Here is a 24,873-nt window from a genome sequence, read left to right on the forward strand (position 1 = left end):
TGATGACATGATATTGCATTTGGGTATTTATCTGTCTAAATTTGAATTTATATGAAAAATATCTTAGGCTGATGTCTTCCCACAATTCACACCAATACACTGGGAGGTCTGCCTGGTTTCAAAACACTGTAGGAGCAAAAGAGCAAAATTTCTTCATGGTCAAATTTGAAATTAATCAATGATTTCTACACAATATATTGGTCATTCTACACATGCCCTAATGACATATAAGATTAGGCATCCAGACCAAATTAGTCATCTAGTCTCTGCCTGCAGTCCACAGAGAGAAAAGAGAAATAAGTGTCACCAGGAGGAACTGCCAGGAGGAAGCATGTCTTTACTGCAGTACCAACTCTTGGCCTTCCTGATCAAGGCTGCAAGAACTTGTATGATACAAACCTCAAACCACCAGGAAACCATCAAACAATATTAAGAACAACATTATTCCTGAGATTCTTAGGTAAAAGTATATATATATATATTTACTTGGGATATGTGTATGTAAAGATAAATAAGTAAAAATAAAGTTATTTGAAACAAAACAGCTCTCCACAGTCCTCTGCTCTTTCAGATTTCTTTATACTTGGTGGACTGATGTTAAGGAAGAAATTAGTCACATGTTCCACTGCTGAATATTTTTAGCCTAGATAATTATTTAAATATTTCTCTAAATTTTCAAATTTTTATGAGTATGTCACATAGAATAAATACTTTCACTTTTTTTACTACTGGTATTCCTGTTCATATGGTCAGGCTGTTATACAATTTCTTCAGGAGCAATAGATCCTCAACATTTTACAATGCTGAGACAATAGAGAGGAAATAATTACTATCGGACATCAGTGCTGAGAACATTATCTACATTCTTCAAATCTTTTTAAATCTACCTAATACCATTTAGGTACTATTATGAGAAGCAAAAATATACAAATCTGGAAGCAATTTATTTCATTTTCTACCAAGTATGTTACATCAGTTGTTGCAGTTCATTTAATACTCTACCTTCCACAGCTCACTGACTAGGTTCTGTTCATACACCAAGATATTTACTGAATAAATCAGTTTCCAGTGAGTGGTTTATTTATTGATTTATTTACCCATTGGCAGGGAATTCATATTCAGAATAATTGTACTAATACTGTACTAAGCAGTTTGGTCAGCAGGAACTTCAGTTGTATGTGGAAATGGGGCTTGCTTTGGATATGTCATTCAGTAGCTGAGGAGTCACACCCAAGAAATAATAATGAAAGTACACAGGAAAAAAATAGAGTTGAGAAAGAAATACACCACTGTCTTTACCAATGAGTAATGCTTTCAAGAAGCAAATTAGTTCTTTCAGTATAAACTATCTAGAATTCAGCTCAGAGAGAATTTAGAGATCATAAACATTTTTCTGTAACTCCTTAGGTCAACACTCCCAACTGAGATTATATCATCATTTCTGAATTTCAGAGGCATAATTCTTCCTCACATACACAGGAAGAAATTTCAACATACTGTCACAAAATCCTTGGTTACTGATATCTGGTTTTGTCCTAGTTGTATACATCAGATCAATTCATCAAAGTTTCTACCTAAGGGAAAAGAAAAATTAATTAGACATATTATACATGCATCATTTAATAGCAAATATTCACAAAGAGAAAGGTGTCTTGGATTATTTGGCTCATATTCCTCAATTTTGAGTATAATTTTGGTATAATTTTGGAAGCTACCTGTTGAAAGAGGTATAAGGAGATTTTTCCTCCATGCACATTGTTCTTGCAGCAGCAAGTATTAGTGTAAAATTTCTCTTACCTGACTTTAATTTCTAAAAGTTGAAAGAACATTGTGGGGGTTAAATTATTTGTTGGCTCTCCTGTTACCAGTGCAAAGAAATAGGTGGGGTAAATCTCTGTTTGGATGATCCTGTATTAGAGACTTTCATTAAGAAAGAAGGAATCAGGAGGTACCCCTGTCTTCACATCACCTGCATCTAAGCTACTAACTTAGGGTAGCCTTTAGCTTTGAGATGGCAACAGTTCAATAAGATGTCTGCTCTTCAAGAACAATCTACTAAGTGGAAAAATTGGCTGAATATAATTTGGCAATTTATATGTCTCAAAATTAGAAAGAAGATGTGGATTGATGAGAAGTACCCTGATAATGATGGAAGTGTCCTCTTGGCAGATCTTCCATAAAGTATTGCTCAGGTTCCTCCTGGGACAACTTCAACTGAAGTAACCTGGCTGGTCCCCAGAGAGTTTTGCAATATATTAAGATAGGCTAGCCTTCCTCTCATGCCTATACTTAAGGGAATCCTGGAGTGATTCTACTTACACCAAAGTAAAAAATAATAAATTTTTTTCTTTTCAGCTTTAAAGAACCTGTCCTAAATCCTAAATAAAATAAAAAATATAAGGGAGAATTTGTAAAATTATCTCTGTGGTAGAATAACCTTGTTTATGGCATCTTATCAAAGGGACAAAAATACTGACTTCTTGAAAAATACAAATGAACTATGGTTCTCAGAGGGCTCTTAAGTAATATTTTTGTAAGAAGAAGGTGGGATTTTTTAGAAATTAGTGAATTGCATGAAGGAAATGTACCAGCAGTGATTTTTCTTTCACTACTTTCAATGAAGTGTTATCTCTAGGCTCAGAAGAAAGTGAAAAGGACTTAAAAGTTTTGAGCTGAACAACAATCCCTTTCATCATCTGAAAACTTTCCTACCACTGATGTTGATTTCCCTTCCATGCACCACCTGCCTTCATGCACATTTTGTCAGACATTCTGATGTGTGAACACAGACCTCTAAACTGCATGTGACAAATTACAAAAAATGTTAAATTACAAAAAATGTTATTTGAGATTTCTGTCGTGTCAGAGTAAGGTGTGATCAGTTTAAAAATAATGAGGATGAGCAGAATTTGTTCTTTCTTGTTTGTAACCTCCCTGAAACTGGAATCACTGTGGGGTTGCACACAATACCTAAATTCCTACTCTAAGAACACAGCAACATGTTCTCATTCTCTAAATGCTGTATGTGGCTGGTAACATTTGCTGTTTCCTTCTGTTGATTCGACAAATTTTGACTTTGATTCTAGGCAGGAAATAAGAGGTGTCTATGGCAAAGCAAATCTTACATTGTCCTCAAAGCCAGAGAAATAACTCCATTGCTCACAATCCCCTGCTGAGTTTTAAAATGTTTTAACTCTGAACTGGGGGCCTATGATGCCACTGCCCGCTCTGGGCCACCCTGCACCGTGGGCACCCCAAGCTGCAAGGTACTCTGCCTGTTCTAAAAGCCAGCCTTGACCATCATTGACAAAACAGCAATAAATGTCCCAGTGTGCCAGTGTCACACCTAACAGCTCACACCACCACCTCAGGTGCAGCACTCAGTGTGATCAATGGCATTGGGCTGGCCATTCTTCATAAAGCTGACCAAGATAAATGACTTGCTCTCCACCCCAGGAAACACGTGTGGTTCAGATTGTGGATGTCTCCTGTGAGCAGAGTCATTGCACTGACATGTGTTTTTAAGCAGCTTTCCATCCTGTTAAGCAAAGGACTGACTACTCCTTTAGGGTCTCATAGTAATGTCCCTTACATAAATGCTCTTCATATTTGTCCATATTTTAAACTGTTTGTACAACTGTTTCTGATACTGGAGTATATTGTTGGGACACAGACTTATTAGCAAAACAAGATCTTGAACCTGAGTTCTTGCCAAAATTTTGTGTGAAGTTTCACCCACTGAATCATTTCCACAGTCCCACATGCAGTGATTCTTAGCAGATAAAAGAGATGTGTGCTGTGCATGTTACCCTAAGAAACCTGTCCCCCTATTACATATCTTTCCCTTTCCTGAAAGCTTTTGCCATATAAGATGTTTCTAGCTGTGAAAACTCCTCTTTTTACAAATAAAAATGCATACCCCAAATCTCTTTTAACTGCTACGTTTACTCTTCTCATGGTTTCCTTCTTAGTACAGTACTCAGAAAGGAGAAGCAATTTATCCAACTCTTTTAATGTGATTCCAACTACTAAAACTTTGCAGTAATAGACCTTCAGATGTTACAGGCACTGTTTACATACAGACAATTATAAATAGGTCGAGTAACTCCATTTAGTATTCTCAATTTTGTTTACTCTGATCATACTAGAGATATAAATACACATGTTAACACAAGAAATTATTTTGTTAATAATTCAGTGCAGCAGAAAATACTCCCCTCCAGACTTGACAGGAAAGTTAAAAATCCCTTTGTAGCTACAAAAATTAGGGATTTATATAAGACAATCCACATTTCTACAAACCATCTCACAGTGCTGACATTTCTGCCATTCCTAGTATCAACATAATCTGGTTGTCAGTATTTAACAAGCAGATAAATAATCTCTCCTCTGTTTCTCCAACAGGGGCTTCAAGAGTGTGATTCCCTTTAAGCAGGCTCTACAACAACTATCACAGACTTCATATCCTTTTTTTTTTCTGCTACAGAAATATGAAAGTATATTGATAACTCTAGAATGTTATGATTTGCCTTCTTACTCTGAGCATTTACTGATACATTTTTTAATCCTGGGGTGGCAAAAAGCCTGTTAGCCAATAACAGCTTCTGAGAGATTATATCTTTTTTAACTCTGCTATGTTTCCTGTAATTTTTCCCCCAAATGACAAGCTAAGAAGTTTGCTGAGGCTGATGCTGATTTGTAAAGGCCCTCTGTAAAGAATAATGCAGGTTTGCTTCCTTGATGCTTCTCCAGTAGTTACTCTTAGTACTTCAATGCATTGGAACACAGAGAGCACCAGGAAAAAAACTGGCTACTAACCATCTGCTTCAAGGATTTATCCTTTCATGAAGTTTCCAGGGATTTTTTTCAGAGTGAAATTAAAGGTTTCTAAACTAATCTAAAAAAATATTTACTTTCTGGAATGTTGTCATGTAGTCTGAATGAGAGGTTTAACACCTCTCTTTAGTCAACAGAGTGAACCAGTCTCTTCCATAAATGATTGGTATTGAGGAATCACTGCCCTGGTTCACACAAATCCCAAGAAGGTCTGTGCTGCTCTTGCACTCACTTTAGAAGCAGTACTCAGAAATTGAGGCAGACAATTTAACAAAGTTAGATACTCAAAGTTAAGATGAGTGTATTTATTATATTTCAGCCTGAAATTACCATCCTTGACCCTGTAAAAATATACTGTGGATATTTGCTTTTTAAAATAACTGCAGTAACTGAAAAGGTCTGCTGGAGCTGCATCCTCTCCATATTTTATTTATGATTTCCCTTTTACCTTAGATGAAATTGTTTACAAAAAGAAGTTTTCCAAAGTGTTTTAGTACTTTAAGCAGGAAATCTGACTCTTTCTCTTTTAAAGCACAGCTGGGGTGCTGCTTTTAGGGGGAGTGTGGTGTTTGGTTCTTGTGTGTGATCCAAGAGCTGCTCTGCAAGAAAACCCAGGTAAGAAGCAAACATTTTCCTTAAGCTCTGTTTCAGCGCATTTAGTGTACTTTCATGAATGAGACAGATTTAAGTAGCACAAAGTCCTCAAAATCATTTTCTAGGTACGTTTGATGCAATATTTCTTTTAAAGAGCGGTGTGAGAAACTTCCCTGTGTTTTTGTTGTTAGTTTTCAGTGCTTGGAAATCACCTCTGAGCTAGTGGAGAGCTTTATAGCTCTTGCATCCAGTTGTTTATTACATTTTAAAGTGTCTGTTATAGTACTTAACTTCAAGAAATGCTACCAAATTGTTAAAGAAAGCTGCCATAAAGCACTTCTTCAATGTTGTCAGTGTTCTACATTTACATGTGCCTTTAGGAAAGACTGTTTAAATTTGATACAGAAAGCTTGATATGAAAAAGAGATTTATGTGCCAAGTGATAAAAAGGCTGCTGCTCCTTGCAGTGCTGTACTTTTTGTGCTGTGAAGAGGGGATTTAATGAGCCTTGCCAGCAGCAAGGAAATGTGGCCATTTTTAGGTGCATAACCCTTAGCCTGGTGAGAGACACTGAGGCAAGTGGTGCTGAGGCAAACGCACAGGTGGTTTGGGAGGGAGATACATTTGTCTAGGAAAGCCACTTGCTCAGGGTGAGTTCAGCTGCCTGTGCTGGTTGAGACATATCAAGAAATCTGATCATACTTGGGGCCAGTAGTTGCTAAAGCTAAGCCTCAGGCAGGAGATAGATTCTTCTTTTTCATTTGGTACTTCCTAAGAGATAAGGAGGGATATGAAGATCACTCTGCATCTTCTAGGCTGGGCTGGAAGAGCTTTTTGAAACAAGTATGCATGAGCCTGTATACACCCGGTACAAAGAAGTGACAAGGAAATCACAGGTGACTGTGTCAGCCTCAGTTAGCCCTCTTGCCAAAGAAGATTTAGCCAGGCCCCACATTTCACTGCCACAAGTTGTTTCATGGGGATTTTAAAATCCAGAATAAGCAATGCTGTTGTGATTTACTTCATCTGTGAGCACAGCACGTCAGCCCTTGGGTTTGGCACAAGTGCAGCCAGGCTGGCACAAACTTTGTGCCAGGAACAAGTTACAGCCACGGCTGCTTTTCCCTCTGGGAAAGGCAAAGCAGGACAGGAACTTGCAGGAAGAGTAGCAACATATTGAGTTGTGTAGATATAAATGTAAAACTTTCCCCAGTGCTTGTAAACAAATACAGCCACTTTCTAGTGGAAACAAAACCGAAGTAATTTGGGGGATAGAAGTGATTTCAACCCAAGGCTGAAAGCAGGGGGAAAGGGAACGCATCCCTGTGATCTGAATATTGCAGTGGGCTTTATGGATCAAAGATGGGTTGTTTATGTAAAAAAAAAAAACCCACGAGTGTTCATACAGCAGGTACTGGCCCACATTATTCACTATTATATGGAATAACTGAATGCATACATATATTTTTAATAATTCCTTTATGAAAAAAATCAAGGTTTTTTACACATACTAAGCCTGTATATGTTACATCGTGCAATTTAAGTGTTTGGGGGGGGGGGAAATGACAGGTGGAACATCTCTCATGATCATTATGCACATATTGAAGCATATCTGTCATGAGTAATTCCTGTGTTGCTTGTGACAGCCAGGTATCGGCCACTGCCCAGGAGAATTGCAGTGAAAAATCCCCAGGATAATCATGGAGGTTAGTTTCCAGTTCTTGGAGACAAATATGTTTTATGATCATTTTTCACTGAGAATAACAGGAATCTTTCACATATATAGCTGTGAAAAGTGAAATAAGTAAGGCAAGACTCTCTTTTAAGTTCTTCTCACCTGTCAGTACCATTCTAGTTCTTTCAGATCTGCACAATTAATTTCTGTGCAAATACACAGCAACTCTTAAGTACCAGTGCTGGAAGCAGGCACCCTCGATGTGTTTTGGATTTTTGGCTTTTTAAAATTCTATTTCATTTTGATCCATACTCAAAGTATGAATGCGGATTAAAAGCGCGGATTAAATTATGTTCAAATTATTGTTGAATATACTTAGCCTTGCGTAGGTCACAAAACCACGAAGTTATTCCGTTTGCTCACCTGCAGAGCAGTTTTTAAGGTGATTATGTTTAAACAGTAAAATGTCAGGAGGGGAAAGGAATGCCCAAACCCCAACGGTATGAGGAGATTAACTGTAAAGATAAGGCAGATGTCTATAAGTGTATATATAAGACATATTGGTGTGAAGCCAGTGCGGACAGCCGTCCGTCCGTCCGTCCCTCAGACCGTCCCTCTGTCCCGGCCGGGTCCCCGCCGCGCGCTCCCGGCCCCGCGCACGCGCAGCCCCGCGCAGGCGCGCTCGCTCTGCCCCGGGCCGGGCCGGGTGCCGCTCCGGGTCCCGCTCCGGGCCGGGCCGGGCCGGGCCGCCGCCGCCATCGCCTTTCCCTCCCCGCTGCCGCCTAGCGCTGCTCGTCCCGGCGGGCCGCGGGCGGAGCGCAGCGGCACCATGTCGGCAGCACGGCCCAGCGCCGCCGCCGAGGCAGAGGCAGTGCGCGGTGAGTGACTCCCAGCGGCGGGCGCGGCTCCGGCGGGCTCTGGTGCCAGTCCCGGCGCTGTTCTGCGGGACCCGGCCCCGCTCCGGGGCTCCCCGCGGGCACAACGGCAGCGCTGCTGCGGGAGGAGCGTGCGGCGCTCCCGGGCTGCTCCTCGCTCCTCCTGTGTGCTCCCTGCTGGCATCCGAGGGGTGGGCGGGGGTCTGTGCTTGTCACACCGGGTCAGCTCCGGCTTCGAGCGGGCAGGCAGCGCTGCACTCGAACGACCTCGTCCTATTGCGGTTAAATGTGGTTAGATTATGAAAAGCCCTTCGTTTTTCAGATATATTTATGTAGACGTGCAGTATTTATGTAACTGGACGTGAACGGGCCAGTCAGCCTTGTCTCCATACCTGGGGAGGTGATGGAGCAGATCATTCCAGAGGTCATCACCCAGCGTGTAGAATAAAGTCATCAGGAGTAGTCAGCATGGCTCTGCCATGGGGAGAGCAATCTGACAGCTGCCTGTCACGGCATGGCAGGGTGGATCAGTGAGGGGACAGCAATGGGTGTTGTCTGTCTGGACTTCACAAGGGTTTTGCGCTGTCTCCCATGATATCCGTGCAGGTAAGCTCAGGAAATGTGGGTTAGGTGAGTGGACAGTGAGGTGGATCAGGAGCTGGCTGAATGGCAGAGCTCAGAGGACTGTGGGCAGCAGAGTAGTCCATGGCGTTCCCTAGGAATCAATAGTGAGTCCAGTCTCACTCAGTTTGTTTGTCAACAACCTGGACAATGGGATAGAATGTGCCCTCAGCAGGTTTCCTGGTGGTACAGACTGGGGAGTGGCTCAGGTATGCATTTATGCTACACCTGAGGCTGTGCTGCCATTCAGTGGGACCTCGATGGGCTGGAGTTGGGCAGAAGGAAACTCAGTGAGGTTCAGCAAGGGCAAGTGTGGGGTCCTGCACTTGGGGAGGAATGATCCCAAGTACCAGCACAGGCTGGGGACTGACCTGCTAAAGAGCAGCTCTGCTGAAAAGGACCTGGGAGTCTTGGATGACAAACTGTCCATGAGCCAGCAGTGCCCTTGTGCCAGGAGGGCCGGTGGTATCCTGGCGTGCCTCAAGAATAGGTGGCCCGCAGGTCCAGAGGGGGGATCTTCTCCCTCTGCTTGACCATAGTGAGGCCACTTCTGGAGTGCCATGTCCAGCTGTGGGCTCCTCAGGACTAAGAAAGACATGGAGCTACTGGAGAGGGTCCAGTGGAGGGCCGTGAAGATGCTGAGGGGTCTGGCCTGTTTCTCTTGTGAAAAGAGAGTGTGGGAGCTGTGCCTGTTTAGTCTGGAGAGGGCTGAGAAGGGATCTCATTAATGCAGGGGCCTAGAGAAGGGTGCCAGGCTTTTCAGTGGTGCCTGGCAACAGGACATGGAGCCATGGTGATAAACTGAAAAGTTTCACTTCAGCACGAGAAGGAATTTTTTACATAGAGGATGGCTGAACGCTGGAAAATGCTGCCCAGGGAGGTTGTGGAGTCTCCCACTCTGGAGATACTCAAAACCCACCAGGACACATTCCTGTGTAAGCTGCTCTAGGTGACTGCCTTGCCATGGGGGTTGGACTGGATGATCTCCAAAGGTGCCTTCCAACCCTATTGGTACTGTAAACCTCATAATTTGTGCTTGAAGTGTTTCTCATGGGTATGAAGATGTATAGATTTATTGGCATGCTATTTTAATGTCACACATTAAATACTCCTACAATGTAATGGAGTGAGGTGGTGGTGGGAAGCTGGTAGAACTGGATGTCTAATCTTTCTGCATGGGTTTATGGTTTACCTAAATAGAATGCATAAAAGATCTAATTAAGAGCAGAATATTAAAAAATCAGTAGAACAAAAATCTAGTGAAGTATAAACATACTTGGTTTTCATCAGCATCAAGTTTTACCAAAATAAAATGTACGTACCATCCTTAAGCACATTTTAACAAAATATGGCACAGACAAATTTTTAAAGACAATTTACAATTTAATTTACCTAATTCACAGTTTAGGGATGTTTCCAGCTCTTCAGTGTCTGCATACATTTCTTCTGTAAGTTTTCTGAGTCTCACTGTACCAGCTTGTGCTAGGAAGTGCTATGCTGTTGACAGACAGAGTCCAAACAATTTTCAGAGTTGATTGCATGGAGAAATTGAGGCACCTTCTAGTGATTTTTTTTTTTTATAACTAGATAACCTCTAGTTATTTTTTTTTACAGAAGCTTATTTTCCAAGAATAAACAGAATAGCTCAGCAGTACTCTTCAGAAGAAAACTAGTCGCTAGTTTCCATATGTGATAAATGTTTTCTTTTCCTAAATATTTTGCTCTGTTACTTTTGCTTCCAAAATACCTTTAATTTTGCAAACTTCATATCATCAAGTGAAAAGTACGATATGAGATATTCTGGGTAGAATTCTGTAGCATTGGTTTACTTAATTGCAGTATAATTTATCCATCTATTTGGTTGGGTTTTTTGAAGTTGCATTTTGAGAAAGGCTACACCTTGAGCTGAAGCTTTCATGTATCTATTCAAAATTTAATTCTCTTCCCCTCACTTCTCCAGGATTCAGTTTCACAGATTTATAAATAATTTAAATTTCCATGTTCTATATATTATGGTTTTGAATATGCTGACAACTGCTGTTAGCTATTGTGTTGCCCAGTTATCAAGTAAGAGTAGATTTGAGTTTCTCACTCCTTTGTTAGAGTGATGCTTTATGTATTAATTTCTGATTATCATTTTCTTGCCAAATGATAGCTAACTATTTAAAAAATAATAATAATTTCCCTGTGCAGTTTTCCAGGTGCCATTGAAAAGTTCTGCATTTTCTGTTTGCCCCACTATCTGCTTTTGCTTTTATTTTAATGCCTGTGATAATATATCACCTCTATTCTGAGGCCTTTTTAGTTTGTCATAGTTGTCACCATATTATGTTAAATCTGTGGTGGTAAAAATATACACACCCCCAGACTGCTTTTTTCAGGAAAAGGGAACTGTATTTTAAGACAAGTGGGAAGTAGATAATTTTTCTGGAATCATCAATTTGTCACATCCCTCAAATAGGTGGTTTATTTTCTTCTAGCATGGAATGATTATCATTCTTGGCAAGCTTTTCTTGAAACATGTCCATCAGCTACTTCTTCACTTAACATTCAGCATAATTTCTATACTAGTCTTTCAAACATTCAGTCAGTCTCTACTATTTTTTAATGCAATCTGTTTGCAGAAATTCAGTATTTTATTCTAATCCAATTATATGTGTGCTTAATGCCTTTATATCTTTCTTAAATGGAATGACATGGCTATATGTCAGTCCCCTAGTCAGACTAGTAAATAAGGGCTTCAAAAGAGGAATTGCTTTAAATAAAAAGCCTGTGTCTGGTAGTTATTGCCTTGTGAAACCAGCACAACTGCAGTGTTGCTGTGAATTTTTCTTCATTGTTGGGTTCGTGTCTTACTGTGCATTTATGCAGTTGTATCCATGAAAAATTCAGCAGTTTTCCTAGAATCTGTGCTGGAAGTTACCATTCCCTGTTTTCATTCAGGTAACTGATGCTTGGTCACAGCATTAACATCTGCCTTGTGCCTGGTTGCTGCATCCTTTGAGATACTTGCAGAAATTCTGAGTCAATGTCAGTGCAGAGAGCTTTGAAGCCACACTGAGATCCAGAGGCTCTGGCCCCCTCTGAGTGCAGGTGAAATCAAGGGAAAGCACTGCATGACATTTTCAGGTTCTCAGGTTTAATTTCAGTTTGACTGTCCAGCAAACTTGTTAGTTCTGCCTGACATAAAATACAAAGCCACTGTAGGATAATTACACTTCCAATGTAAAACATGGTGTGGATATTTTTAAGCCTTCTGATGGTGATCCTGCAAAGTAATAATGTGTTCCTGGATATCAGTTTTACTTTCTTCACTTCAAAGATGTATTTTGAAGTTGAGCACAACTTAGTTGGCTGTAGAGCCCATTCACATAAGCAGAGCAAAAGTGTTTGTCCAGAGAAATAAAGTAACAAAACCTTTTTTTAATGTGGCCATTTTTTCAAAAAGCTACAGTATCTCACAGTATTTGATGCAACTACCAAAGCCTTAAAATGGTTTTCATTATATATAGAAAAGATAATGCCCCTGTTGTCTCAAGGAACAGATGAATTAATAAAGAATTCTGCATACAGAGCATAAGCTCTGATGCTCTATGAGTGCCTAAAGTAGTAGCAGATTTTTTTCTGCCCTAATTTGTATGTTTACACTGTTGACCTAGCTTGTCTGGAAATGTTTGCAGACATTTGTAAAGGATTTCAGATCATCTAATCTGTTGCTTTCTAGTTTGCATTTATCAGAATGGAATTGAATGACAGATTTGCTGCAATGAAATAGAATATGTTTTTGCATGCTAACTGAACAGAATAAAATAGTAGAAAAAATTCACAAGAGGAAAATCTAAAGGTAACTCTAGGCCAGCTTCTTCCTTGAAATATTTTTTTCTGAGTCTTGATACCTGGGTTTGTGTCTCCACAACAGTTTGGTGTGGTTTTTTGGTTGAGTTTCTTTGAGGGTTGGGATTTATCTGTTTGTTTGGTTTTGTTTTTTAACTTAAAAGCTTGCACTAGTGAAGGTTCCATAACTGTTTAAGGGACTCAGTTCCAGTGTTAGAATACAAAGTTAATTTTTTTTCCAGTGTGTACCCACCTTTCAAACTGCAATTAAAGTTCATCATTTCCATCTCCAGCAGACAGAGCCTTTTTTCTGTGTGTCATAATCTTTCATGAGCCTGAAGTTTCAAAAATTGCTAGAGTTTTTTCTCAATTCCAAAAACTTTTCAAAGGCCATCTGTGAGAAAATGTGACTTTCTGAGAATTCTTGCTTGTGTTTTCTGTACACAAGTAAACACTATTGCACCATTCAAATCATTAATAAATCTTTTAAAGGTGTTAGATTCAGGCAGATGCTGAAAATTCTTGCAAAATAAGGGATTAGCACTTGCACCTTGTTCATTCTTTTGAAAGTTTCCAAATGCAATGGATGTTTCTTTTCTAGAAATACAAGCAATAAATTGTATAATTTGGAAATATTAGAATTCTCCCAAATCTCTTAATGATTCTGAGTAGAATCAGTAGTGATGAGGTTTATCTTAATGTATTTTTCTTTTCTAAATGTTGGTGGACTAAAAGTGTGCTTAAGCATTTCTTACAGAGGTTAATAGTATATAATGAAAGGTAGATCTGTTGTAGTTTAAAGGCATTTAAATTATAAGGCATTTAAATTGTAAGGACTGGATTCCAAAAACATGTTTCATTCATTCATATTTTCTCATGCAAGGTCTTTCTGCTGGAACATGGGACTGTGGTATAAATGGTTTTATTTTCCATACATTTCTTTCAGAAAATATTTATTTTAAACACATTTTCAATTTTTTCTTTGTTTCAGAGTTGCCACCTGTTCCTTCTACATCAAGGACAAGCTCTGCAGAGCTTTCTGTTAGGCAGCGAATGAGAGAGAAACTAAAAGCAGCAAGGGTAAGAATCCTTCAGAAGTCCTGTTTGATTGACCTCAGTCCTATAAGGAACACCCACTTCATTTTGCTTGCTTTGTGCTATGTGGATTTGAGTTGGGATGGCTGCTTTTTTATTTCTGAAGCTGAAAGAGTACTCAGTTCATCAGTACAGTCTAATTCTGTATTGCTATTTTCTAAAGTTAATATTTAATTTGTTGATAGTAACATAAAAGGTGTCATTGGTTTGTAATTCAGATGATACAATCATTACAAGTCCCTTCTGTGTTCTTTGCCAAAAAATTTCTTACACTATTTTGAAAGCAATGGATTTCTTTGTGTGTTTGCTGTACAATTTAATAAGGTGTATTAATATATGGATCTGGAAAACCACTTAAGCTGATTTTATAATTATAGATTCTGTCCCTAACACAAATATTAGTGTTGAGTTCCTAGGAATCATTGTAGCTTTGATCTATTTCTGTTTCTATTACAGCTAAACATTTTTTTTTCATTTGTTTGCTTAGACAAAAGCTGAAATTACTTTATCACAAGAAGACCCCAGCTCACAACCAAGGCGCTTAAAAGGCACCAGAGAAAGGAAACCAGGAGTTGGAGTGGATAAAAGGGTAAAATGTGCATTCTGTCTTGCTGTTCTTATCATAAGAAAGGGAGTGTGAAACATGAAAAAAATCAAAGTCTGCACACTCTTGAAGATCAGTTTCATTTAACAGAATTATGCTGCTGTTTGAATTAGTAACCAGAAAGGAACCATTCTGATTACTTTTTTATTATATATATTTAACGGTAATAAATTGCTTACGTTGTAGTATGGATATCATGTGAAACTTGTGTCATTTAGAGGCTCTTGACTTCTGTTGCTTAAGATCCCTTGAAGTATTTAAAATTTACTATAACAGGAGCTTTATATTAATAAGGCTCCCACTGTAATAGAGCTTTAAATAAATTTGAACAATGCAATTGCTAAATGCCAGGTATTAACTTTGTCATTGTATTTTATTGCATTTCCTTGTTACCATTTTATATTGAGGTTTTTTTGTATAAGCATGTTCTTTGTCAAAAAATGAATTTTTTATTAAGAAAAAAACCAGAGGCTCTGCCTGTGCAGAACTGGCACTCATATTCTTCAGAATTCACAAAAAGAATTGCCTGTAGAAAATATGTTCCAAAGAATGTGTTATTCCCAGGAAATAACAGCATATAGCAGTAATACCTTGATATGGAATTCCAAACAATATGATTTAGCCTGGCTAAGTCACCTGTCTAGGGAAGAATTGCCATGTTGTGTGGTGTGGGAAGATTCTTGGCAATGTTATATTATAATAAGTAATTGTTTACAGCTTTTATTAAGTAATACTGTTTTGATATATTTATATTAGGAAAATACAGAAGTGATATACTTATTAGAGTTGTTTATTAATTTTATATCAAGTATATGTGAAACCTTCTACATGTTGGTTTTCTTTCTTGTACTTATTTATGCACAAGGTATTGTTTTGTTGTTAAACAAGTGGTCATCAGATTGACAGAGTCTGAAATTTTCTTTTTGCAATTATTATTTTGAAATTTGGATGTAATAGAGGTAAACTTAAGAATTGTCTTCCTTTAATCTAACCATTAGGCCACAAAGAAGAAGAACAGATAAAATGGAAGAACAGATAGACTGGTAGATGTGTTTTTGTTGGTTAAGCCTAATGACAATCACTTTAAAGCAGTTAAATAAAGTTGCTGAAGCAACCTCAGAACCAGTGACCTTTACAGTGATCTTGACTGGGAGTGGATAAACATGATACCTCTTTTCAAGGAAAGGCAGGGGTGTGTCACCCATGGGGTTAGAGAGTAGCCTAGCAATAATGTTTGACAGAATAAACTAAGTAATCAAGTGTGTATTTCAGCCACCAAGCAATGAACACCACATTTACAAACAATACCAAAGAGGGTTTTCCTGATTGCAGCAGGGCTTGTCTGAGAGGAGCCCTGGCTGCCCTGGGCTGCAGCCCCTGCCCGCAGCACCCCTGGCCCTGCTGGGGCTGTCTGCCCAGGGCAGCCACTGCTGCCTCCCTGCTCTCCCTCTGGACATCAGCCTGGGATTGCTTGTGTTCAGGAGTGCAGGAACCATGATCCCAGCAGCAGTGAAGACAGCTACTGTCATTTAAGCAATGAACCTTTTCTTCATACTCTGCAGTCTATTTCTTGACCCAAAGGAATTAGCTAACAGTTAGATGTACCCTTGTAAAATAAACATGCAATCCCTTTGTTACCACAGTGGTGATGTTTTCTTTTGTTGTTTTTTTCTGTAAAAATCCAATATCTAATAACTGTAGTCAATTGTTTGCATTTTTTTATGATTCACTAAATGTATGCTAAAACTTATGTATATGTTTTTATGCAGTCTGGCAATGATAAATTCAGGGAGATGCCAGAGGGTGACTCACACTTACCATCAAAAGTAAAGTTTCGTGATTCTGTAAAAAAGCTTAAGCAAAAGTCAACAGTAAGTGCCAATTCCTCCATTTCAATAATTAATATTAATTTAATTTAACCTTTATATGGCTTCATGATTCTGTTTGAAGAAGGAGACAGAATTCAGTCTTAAGCAGTGGCGAAGATTTTATTTCATTTAAAAATTCATAAGCAGTATATGCCAGCAATTGAAGTATATAAAAGGAACCTTCATCAAATACAAGAATGGCTTTGGGACATTTGATTAAAAAACCCAAAAAGCTCTAGTAAATCCATCTGGACACTACTGGAGTTTACAGGAAAAATGCGTCTTCTGTTTAAATCCTTTTTATTGAATGCCACCAGTTGGCAGTTAAAGCATTTTACATCCTAGTATATTGATATTTATTAGCCACAAAGTACTAATGTTAATTCTTTTCTTAGAGGATTCATCCTAAAGCTAAAGGGTCCTGGATCCTTCAGAGGCAAAAGGCCATTAGAAATTTCTCTTGATATCATTTACCTGGGTACCTGCAATATGGCCAGAACTTAAACTTTGGGGTTCTGATTCACAAATTATTTAGATTTAAAACAATAAGAATGTTAAAATTAGACCAGGTAACTTTTTAAACAAAACTTTGCAAGAAATATTGAATTAATATATAGAAATAGAGAAAGTTTCATGAATCATTTACAATTTCAGTTAGCTTCAGCATTTGAGTGAGTTCTGTGTGAGATAAAATAATAATTATCTTGTAACAAATGTTTATACATGCTGCTGTTTCATATTATTAATGGGCAGATTTATTCAATTTATTCACTTGCCCTAATTTTCTTAAGAATACCATAATAAATTATCTTTGTCTTCTTTTTTTAGTTACAGAATGATTTTCCTTCTGAGGAAGAAGCATATAATTTCTTTACCTTCAATTTTGATGCTGTAACAGAGAAATTGAAAACTGGAGCCATGAAAAAGAATGGATTAAGTGAAGAAGAAGAGGTAGAAGAGGAATGTGACGAAACTCATGAAGATGAACAAGAGGAGGACGAAATGGTGAGAACTATAGGATTAATGTTAATATTTTTTATTCAGACTTTTATTAATTTTATTTGTCTATATAAAACAGCATGTTTGGTTTCCTTAAAAATTCTCAAAGTGTACTTTCTCAAGAAACTTTCTTAAGAAACAGACAAACTAACAGAGAAGTTTGCATTTAACCAATAGGATGAAGATGTACGCCTAGTGAAAGATGATTTATTCATAGGGCAGACAGATGAAGACCTTGTAGTAGTGAAACCTGTTGATTGTGAAAGCTACACTGAGCAACTGAAAAGGGAAAAAGAATTTCTCTTCATTCCCAGCATGTTAGCAGGTATGAAGATTGTGCTTATCCATCTGGTTCCTGGATTTTTGCATGGCATGGTACCCTCTGATCTGCTGAGTAAATCTTGTACTGACTGTCTGGCAGCAGAGAGAGATGTTTCATTGCAGCTCTCTGACACTGTTCATCCAGTCGAGTGTGAGAATGTCTGGCAGATGGATCAGCTGGGAGCATGCACACCTCAGCAGGTCAGCACCTGCTGCACTGGCAGGTGTGCTCAGGGCACCTCAGTTGCTTGGGGGTAATTTCCTCACTGCTGTCTGTAGGAAATGCAAAGTGCTAGCCTCTCTTCTGCTGTTATTTATTGTGTGCAGCATTGATCATATCTCTGCCTTTTTTGCTTTATTCCCACAGAACTTCAAAGTCCTAAAAAATTGTGTTATAGTATCACTTGCTATTTGATATTTGAACTGGAAGAAATAGAAGCAAGTCTCCCAGTATGTACTGGAATGGTACCAATGCAGCTTGCAGTGCAATGACATAATATTTGACACTGTGTGCCTCTGTTTTTTCGTGTCTTGTAAATTAGTTCTGACTACTTCTTGTGTGATCCACTGTGTTCTGATTTAGGGGAGAACTTTTGTTGTAACCCTGAGCACAATCCTTCCCTGTTTTGAGATTGCTTCTTCAAAAATACTGAATCCACACACACAGTGAAACAGCCTTGCAGGCAGGTCTTCAAATTCCACCTGCTGTTATTTGGCTGAAATAACTCTTTTAGGCATGTTTTGTATTTTGTATGATTTTGTATCTTAAGCAAACTATTTATTAACTGAAGGTCTGATTAGTCTGAAAGTTTCATTTTCCATTGGAAAGACTTAGAAATGCTTCTCTAGTCAGTTGGTGCTCCAGGATTTTTACACTGTTCTGCAAGCAGCCATTAACACTTATTGCCACCAAGTAACTTGGAAGTAATTTTTGGTAAGGAAATTTTTAGTTATTGGTTTATTAGAATTGTGATGCTTTGTGGTACTAGTATGAGATATCTATCTTGATTAAGATAAGGACCTGTTATAATTCTATATTTCTTTTTTACCTTTGCAGTAAAATACTTCTGACAGCATACTTAATACACAATGCCAATCATTTTAAGAATTAACAAACTAAAACTACAGTTACAAGACATTTTACATGATTTTCTTCTTAATGTCTCATTAGTGCCTGCTTCTGAGAAGATGCCTAGAAATATGCAGCCCAGGTACCTTGAGGATGAAGGTCTTTACACTGGAGAAAGGCCCTTTGTAACACAGTCTAATCAAAATATTTTAGAAAACAGAATACTCAGACAGGACCAAGTAAGTCACTGCTACCTTTTCAGTTGTAACTTTTATCAGTATTTTATTTATCTTTATAAGTGTCTTATTTTTGTTATAGTTAAGTAAGTGGATGGTCTTGCTAATATAGGGCTTTCATCTCCAAAATGTTCAGCAGCATCAGATATTGGGAAATAGATATTTTTGTAGGAGCCTGTTTTTAGTGTAACGCCACTGTCAGAACATCAGACTGGGTCTTACAAAACTGATGTCTTTTCTAAAATTTTTGAATGGGGAGTTTGAACCCAGTTAGTTTTCTGCTTGGCTTCATGGTGTTCTCACATCAACATTTGGCTCAATGGTCAGGTATTGAAAATAATAATAAATATAAATACAAGGTATATAAAACAGGTATGAAACTAACAGGGTAGGGCAGCATCCTTGGACAGCTGCACTGGTTTAAGCTGTATTTGAATCCAGGTAATGAGAGCAGAGGGCTAAATTAGGACAATGCTGAACATGCAAGGCCATGGATAGCAATTGCTTGTTAAATACTTACCTGGTTGGCTTTCATAAGATGCTGTTAAGTAGTTCAGGTTTTGGACTAGAAGATTTGAGAGGTGCTTTGGTAAATCATCTGAGCTGCCATTGAGCTCTTGTGTAAAACAAGACTTAAAATTCTTTCCATTTTAGTGATTTAAGAAAATAACATTTAAATAAGTGACATGTTGATTTTTTTTTTTTCTTTCAAATCTATAACACTGAATGTTGAAGGAAAAGTAAATCAGTATAATCAAAGTTCGAGCAACATCTTGGTCTTTTAATTTCAAGACTTACCTCTAGTATATTTTAAGATTTCATTTTGGTGTATTAGGAAAGTTTTGGTTATTTCAGTCACAAATAATCCATAGTCACCTTTTATTCTGTATTTTTTACAATAATTATGATTTTGCAAGTAATTCCTTTATAAAGTAAGAAACAATATATAATTTTCTTTTCCTTTGTAGGGGAAAGAATGGTTTGGTGATGATGGCAAAATCTTAGCATTGCCTAATCCAATTAAACAGTCTTGTACTAGGCCTCCAATATTCTCACTTGAAGAAGGCCTTGCACCAGAACTTGAAACAGTCTATAGGAAGGTAAGCATATTTCATATATGAGATTCCTGAGACTCAGTGTCCCAGTTCTTCTGCACCAGAAACCCTGGTGACATGAAGGGTTGTGTGCTAAGAACCATGACTATTGATTGGTTTTTGTGATTTCATATATGTTCTTTAAATCAGTTCTACTTTATTAAGTATATATATCTGTTTTTTCCTTTAAAAACGCATACAAAAGGATAAAGAGTTTAGGTAGTGCTGGTTGAAGCAGTAAAGTGTCAGCTCCTGACAAACACCTTAAAATCTGTGAGCCACTGAGATCATTGTGAGGCTCCCTTGGATATTCTCATGCCAAAGTAGAGTAGTTCCTATATTAGTGTATATATAGAGTTTGCTCATGTAGACAGTGACTGATTTTGAGTTATGTAGCATCAGTTCAGATATTTTGGGGAGGTTGTGGAGTTTTTTCTTTGTTGTTTTTCATGTTTGTTTTGTTTTGTTTGCAGGGGTTTTGTTGGTTTTTTCCAGTCACAGCATACCTACCCTGGCAAACAGCAGTTTCAATGTGCAATCAGTGCAAATCAAAATAAGTTTCAATTAAAACATTCAGCAATCTTGAAGCAAGCTTTACTTGTTCTGCTTGCCAGAACTCTATTACCCTTTGGAAAAGCTGATTTTTAAGACTTCAAAATAGAGTGCTCATCTGGGACACATAAGTGTTTCTGACTGTTGTTGTTGATTGAGATTTAAATGTGGCTCTTCAGGTGATGCTGGTGATAAATATGCAACCCACAGGGTTGCATATCCAGTGGCACAGATCTGTGCAGGGTGCTTCTGCAGGCAGGAGAAATTTCCTGTTTAGATCATGTAAAGATAGGCCAAGGGAGCTCATGGTTCAGGAACACCATGTTAACATGAACAGTGACATAGAAATATCTAAGTCACAGTGGTAAGACACTGGGCTTAAGGGTCCTTTATGGGCAGAAAAATAGTTAAAGCATAAGGAATTCAAAGTTGTCATTCCTATGACACATGGTATCTTTTGATGGGGAACTGAATGTGGAAGGATCAGGTGGACTCCAGTGTGTTTCATGGCCATTTATATCAGGCCTGTAAAAGAGCTAAGTAAGTCCTATGCAACAGCTAAATTTCCTTCCAAATCCTTCTTTTTCCTGTTCTCAGGAAGGGACTACAACAAACACTACATAACTAAAAATCTTTTACAGCACCACAGTGCCTCTGGTGAATGTGTTCTGGTGAATGTCTTCTGAAGGATCCTAATAAGGGAGCAGGAGTAGTCAGGCTGGAAGCAGTGTTAATTATCTTCTGATTTCATTAATTTGAGGATGTAAGCCATGGATGTCTTTCTGTCCAGTGGATTGAAGTAGTTTTTTTAAACTTTGTTGCTGAAAACTTTCATTTGCCTTTGTTGGTGTGAATTTCCCTGGTGTTTGAATGGGGAAGCAATATATAAAATATTAGGAAATATATTATATTTCCTAATCTATACAATTTACAAGGAGAGCTCCTTGTTTTCCTAATCTACAAAGAGAGCTGTTCTGAGAGCTGGACCCTATCCTAGAGCTCAGTTCTAAGAGGAAACAAAACAATACTAAACAAATGTGTCAAAAGAACTAGCAGGCTCTGCTTTTTCTTATCCAGTGTCATTCTCTTCATTGCTCAGCAGAACTTTCAGCATAGGAAGATGACTTCTTATTTCAGCCTCACATGGACTATAAAAATACTTTTTTGTAGAATATCCATGGTGGTTTTGTACCACCCACTTGTCAATAAGGCAAGAAGTTAACACAGTTTGACTCAGCATTTAAATGTAGCTAAATGGGACATTTTCTGACAAAGAAAATCCTTGAAAGATACTGTTGTAAGAATCTGTAAATCTATTTTATTCTTTTTTTTCTTTCAGGCAATAAAAATGACATCTACCAATCAGTATCTTGTTGGACCTGGAGATTTTCAGGGGATGTTTCAATTGGATATTGATATTTCTGGACTGATATTCACCCATCATCCCTGTTTTAGCCGTGAGCATGTGTTAGCAGCTAAACTGGCTCAGTTATATGATCAGTATTTAGCAAGAAAACAGAAGAATCTTACCAAACTTCTCACAGACAAGGTATTTCTGTTCTGTCTCCATACTTTGTTGAGACAGTGACATGACAGTTTAAGGTAAAAGCTGAACTTGTCATGAGTTAAAACCCTAAATATTTTACTGAGTTGCTGTGTGTTCAGCGCAGAATTGCATTTTTAAGATTAAGAATTTATTTGATTTTTGAATTAACTGAGGTAAAAGGAATACAATAACATTTTGCATAGTATTCCTTAGAGTACCCAAAATGTTTCCCAGTGAGTGACAGATTAGACATTACAGGATTGTGTGCAGCAGGTCTGACAGGGAGACAGCAAAAGACATTATTCAGTGATGGAGTTAGTGAAGTTAGTGAAGTTTAGTTTCAGTTATCAAATCAAAGTAAAAGGAAGCAGTTTAATTTCACCAGATTGTACAGAAGTGGAACCCATTTCCAGGTATGTGTCTGTGACAGATGCTGTGTTTTAAATGCAAACTGCTGCCACATTTACTGTGGGACTCTTGTGACACAGCAGAACCCAAGGCTGCATGTAGACTCCTCTGTTTCTGGCTCTGTTTTTGGCTTGCTGGGTGAGCTTGACAGGGCTGCTCATCTCCTGTGTACCACCTCTTCCTCTCTCTGTACATTGGCAGTAATGGCAGTGGTCTTCTCTGGTTTAAGTGTGTACATGAACATTAGGCATTGTCAGCACAATTCTGATGTCATCAGGGCACACAGGAACACTTGTCTGTCAAAGATTAGTTGGATTATTAAGTACATATACATTCAGATTTCCTTAAACTAATGGTCATTATTTTATACATTAAAGAGCTATTATATGGGGAAAATAATCATTGTATACAAGCTCATTTTTATATTGGTGTAATGAGGGTCAGTAGGTGGTATAGAGATATTTCTGAGTTTTTATATAAAGCATTTGGTTCTAGTCCTAATGATGGACAGACATTTCATAGTGTTTCAAAATAATTCCTTGGTATACTTTGTTCTATTAGTACTTTTGAAGGATTTACTTTAGTGCTCTGTGAAGCAGACCATTTAGACATTTCATACAGTGTCTCAAAATAATTCCTTGGTATATTTTGTTCTGTTAGTTTTGAAGGATTTGCCTTAATGCTGTCTGAAACAGAACAATTGGGTTATCCATGTCTTCATTAAGGTTGGAAAAGACCTCTAATACCTTCAAGTTCAGCCATTAACCCAGCACTGCCACATCCATCACTAGCCCACTAACCCCCAAGTGCCAGTCTGCACATCTTTTAAATACCTCCAGGGATGGTGACTGTCCCTGCACAGCCTGTTCCACTGCTTGACAAAGCTTTCAGTGAAGAAATTATTTTTCCCAAGATGCAACCTAACCTCCCTGAGACTTGAAGCCATTTCCTCTTGTCCTATCACTTGTTACTTGACAGAAGAGACCAACATCTGTCTACAGTCTCTTTTCAGGGGTGGTTTAACCTGGAGATGCTCATGGGGGACCCTTATTGTTCTCTACAACTGCCTGAAAGGAGGCTGTAACCAGATGGGGGGTCAGTCTCATATCCCAGGCAAGTCAAGAGGATTGACTGGCCAGAAGCTGTGCCAGGGAAGGTTAAGTTGTACATCAGGAAGAATTTCTTCAGTGAAATGGTGATTATATATTGGAATGCACTGGCCAGGGAAGAACTGGAGTCACTATCCCTGGAAGTGTTCAAAAAATGACTGGATGTGGCACTTAGTGCTATAGTTTAGTTTATAACTGGGAGGTCTTTTTCAACCTTAATAATTCTGTGATTCTATTCTGTGATTCTGGGATTTTCTAATTCACTAAATATTGCCTTTAGTGGCCCTTCCTAGTCCCAAGAAAGGCTTTTGTGAAACTTGGGGGTTTTTGCTGACTTGAGGTCTTTATCCACTTCCACCCTTCATTCCTGAGCTTTCAGAATGCTCCCTAGATCAGTCTTCCCCTTGATTAGATCTGCTGCAGTGATAAAAGTTACTAATTCTTCCTCCTATATCCAGGGATCCCAATTAAAATGTCATGCTGAGGAATCGCCTCACAGACTTGGCAAAACCCTGTAAATGCAGAATCAGGGTAGTTCAGGGTTTTCTGTCATTAGTAATTGCTCTTTCCTTTCAAAGTGCAGCACACTGGATACCTTGTTAAGCCATCTGTTAATTGCCTTTTTTGTTTGTTTGTTCAAGCTGCATGCTTTGAGGAGTGCTGTGCAGTACAGTGTGGAAGGTGCTGGTGGGGATGGTGTTCCTGTGGCTCAGCAAAGCATACCTGAATACAAAATGGAGATCAGGTGGGTATGAATTCATTCAATTCTTGGCTTTTAAACTTGTATTCCTTTTTTCTTTAAGTGTTGGTACAGAATATGATTCATGTCAGACTTTTAAATCCTCAAAATTCTTCTGGAGCTATTTAGAGTAGAATTTAAGAGTTCTCACTGATAAGTTGCATAAAACATTATGAAGAAAATACAGTTTAGGCTGAAATTTTCATTCAAAAGTGGTATAATTTGATTATATTTATTAATTTCTTAGTAGCTATTTACTGCTATGTTTTCTATAATTAAATTTAATTACAGTTTCAGTATACTTCAGCTGGATGCACAAAGCTTTTGCAATGCAATAAGTAGTTTGTTTAACAGACAAAACTCCTATTTTTTTCCATCCTCTTCCTCATTACACAAATGTTCTTGATTTCCTTCCCATTCTAAGGTATTTTGGCCATGTTTTTGCCAATGGGTTAATACAAATAAAGTGGTAGAATTTTGTTTTACAAGATCACAGTTATTGTTCTTGGAGAAAAGCTGAGTTGTAAAAATGTGCTGCAGTTTTTGGCTTGGTAGTGACAGTTTGTATTATTTTTGGCAAATGGACAGTGATGAGCTGTAAGTGTTAGCAGTATGATAAAAAAGAAGTTATTTTGGATATCCATACTGAACACCCTTTTAACTAGCAAATAACAAAAGTCTGAAAGATTTTCACAATCTAAGAGTAGGCAGTAATGTATTCATTTAAAGAAACAACTATAAAGTGATGTAATGGGTCACATTATACACACACAATATGAAGAAGAAAAATGTTTTTAA

At 38.1% G+C, this 24,873-nt stretch overlaps 1 protein-coding gene across 2 annotated transcripts in view; it reads left to right on the plus strand.

Annotated features, from left to right (window-relative positions):
* Positions 1–24,873, plus strand: part of LOC131556659 (complement C1q tumor necrosis factor-related protein 7) — a 114,631-nt gene that overhangs the window by 53,461 nt on the left and 36,297 nt on the right. Inside the window, exons 3-11 of one of the 2 annotated variants that reach the window (XM_058803435.1) lie at positions 13,427–13,515; positions 14,018–14,119; positions 15,904–16,005; positions 16,831–17,007; positions 17,179–17,326; positions 18,494–18,630; positions 19,596–19,727; positions 21,613–21,822; positions 23,978–24,081. In XM_058803435.1, coding sequence (XP_058659418.1) covers positions 13,427–13,515; positions 14,018–14,119; positions 15,904–16,005; positions 16,831–17,007; positions 17,179–17,326; positions 18,494–18,630; positions 19,596–19,727; positions 21,613–21,822; positions 23,978–24,081 — 1,201 coding nt within the window. Of the gene's footprint in view, positions 1–7,812; positions 7,984–13,426; positions 13,516–14,017; positions 14,120–15,903; positions 16,006–16,830; positions 17,008–17,178; positions 17,327–18,493; positions 18,631–19,595; positions 19,728–21,612; positions 21,823–23,977; positions 24,082–24,873 lie in introns of those variants that run through there. The other variant, XM_058803431.1, reaches the window with a different exon arrangement.

Source organism: Ammospiza caudacuta, chromosome 4 (assembly GCF_027887145.1).
Source record: "Ammospiza caudacuta isolate bAmmCau1 chromosome 4, bAmmCau1.pri, whole genome shotgun sequence".
NCBI classification, from domain to species: domain Eukaryota; kingdom Metazoa; phylum Chordata; class Aves; order Passeriformes; family Passerellidae; genus Ammospiza; species Ammospiza caudacuta.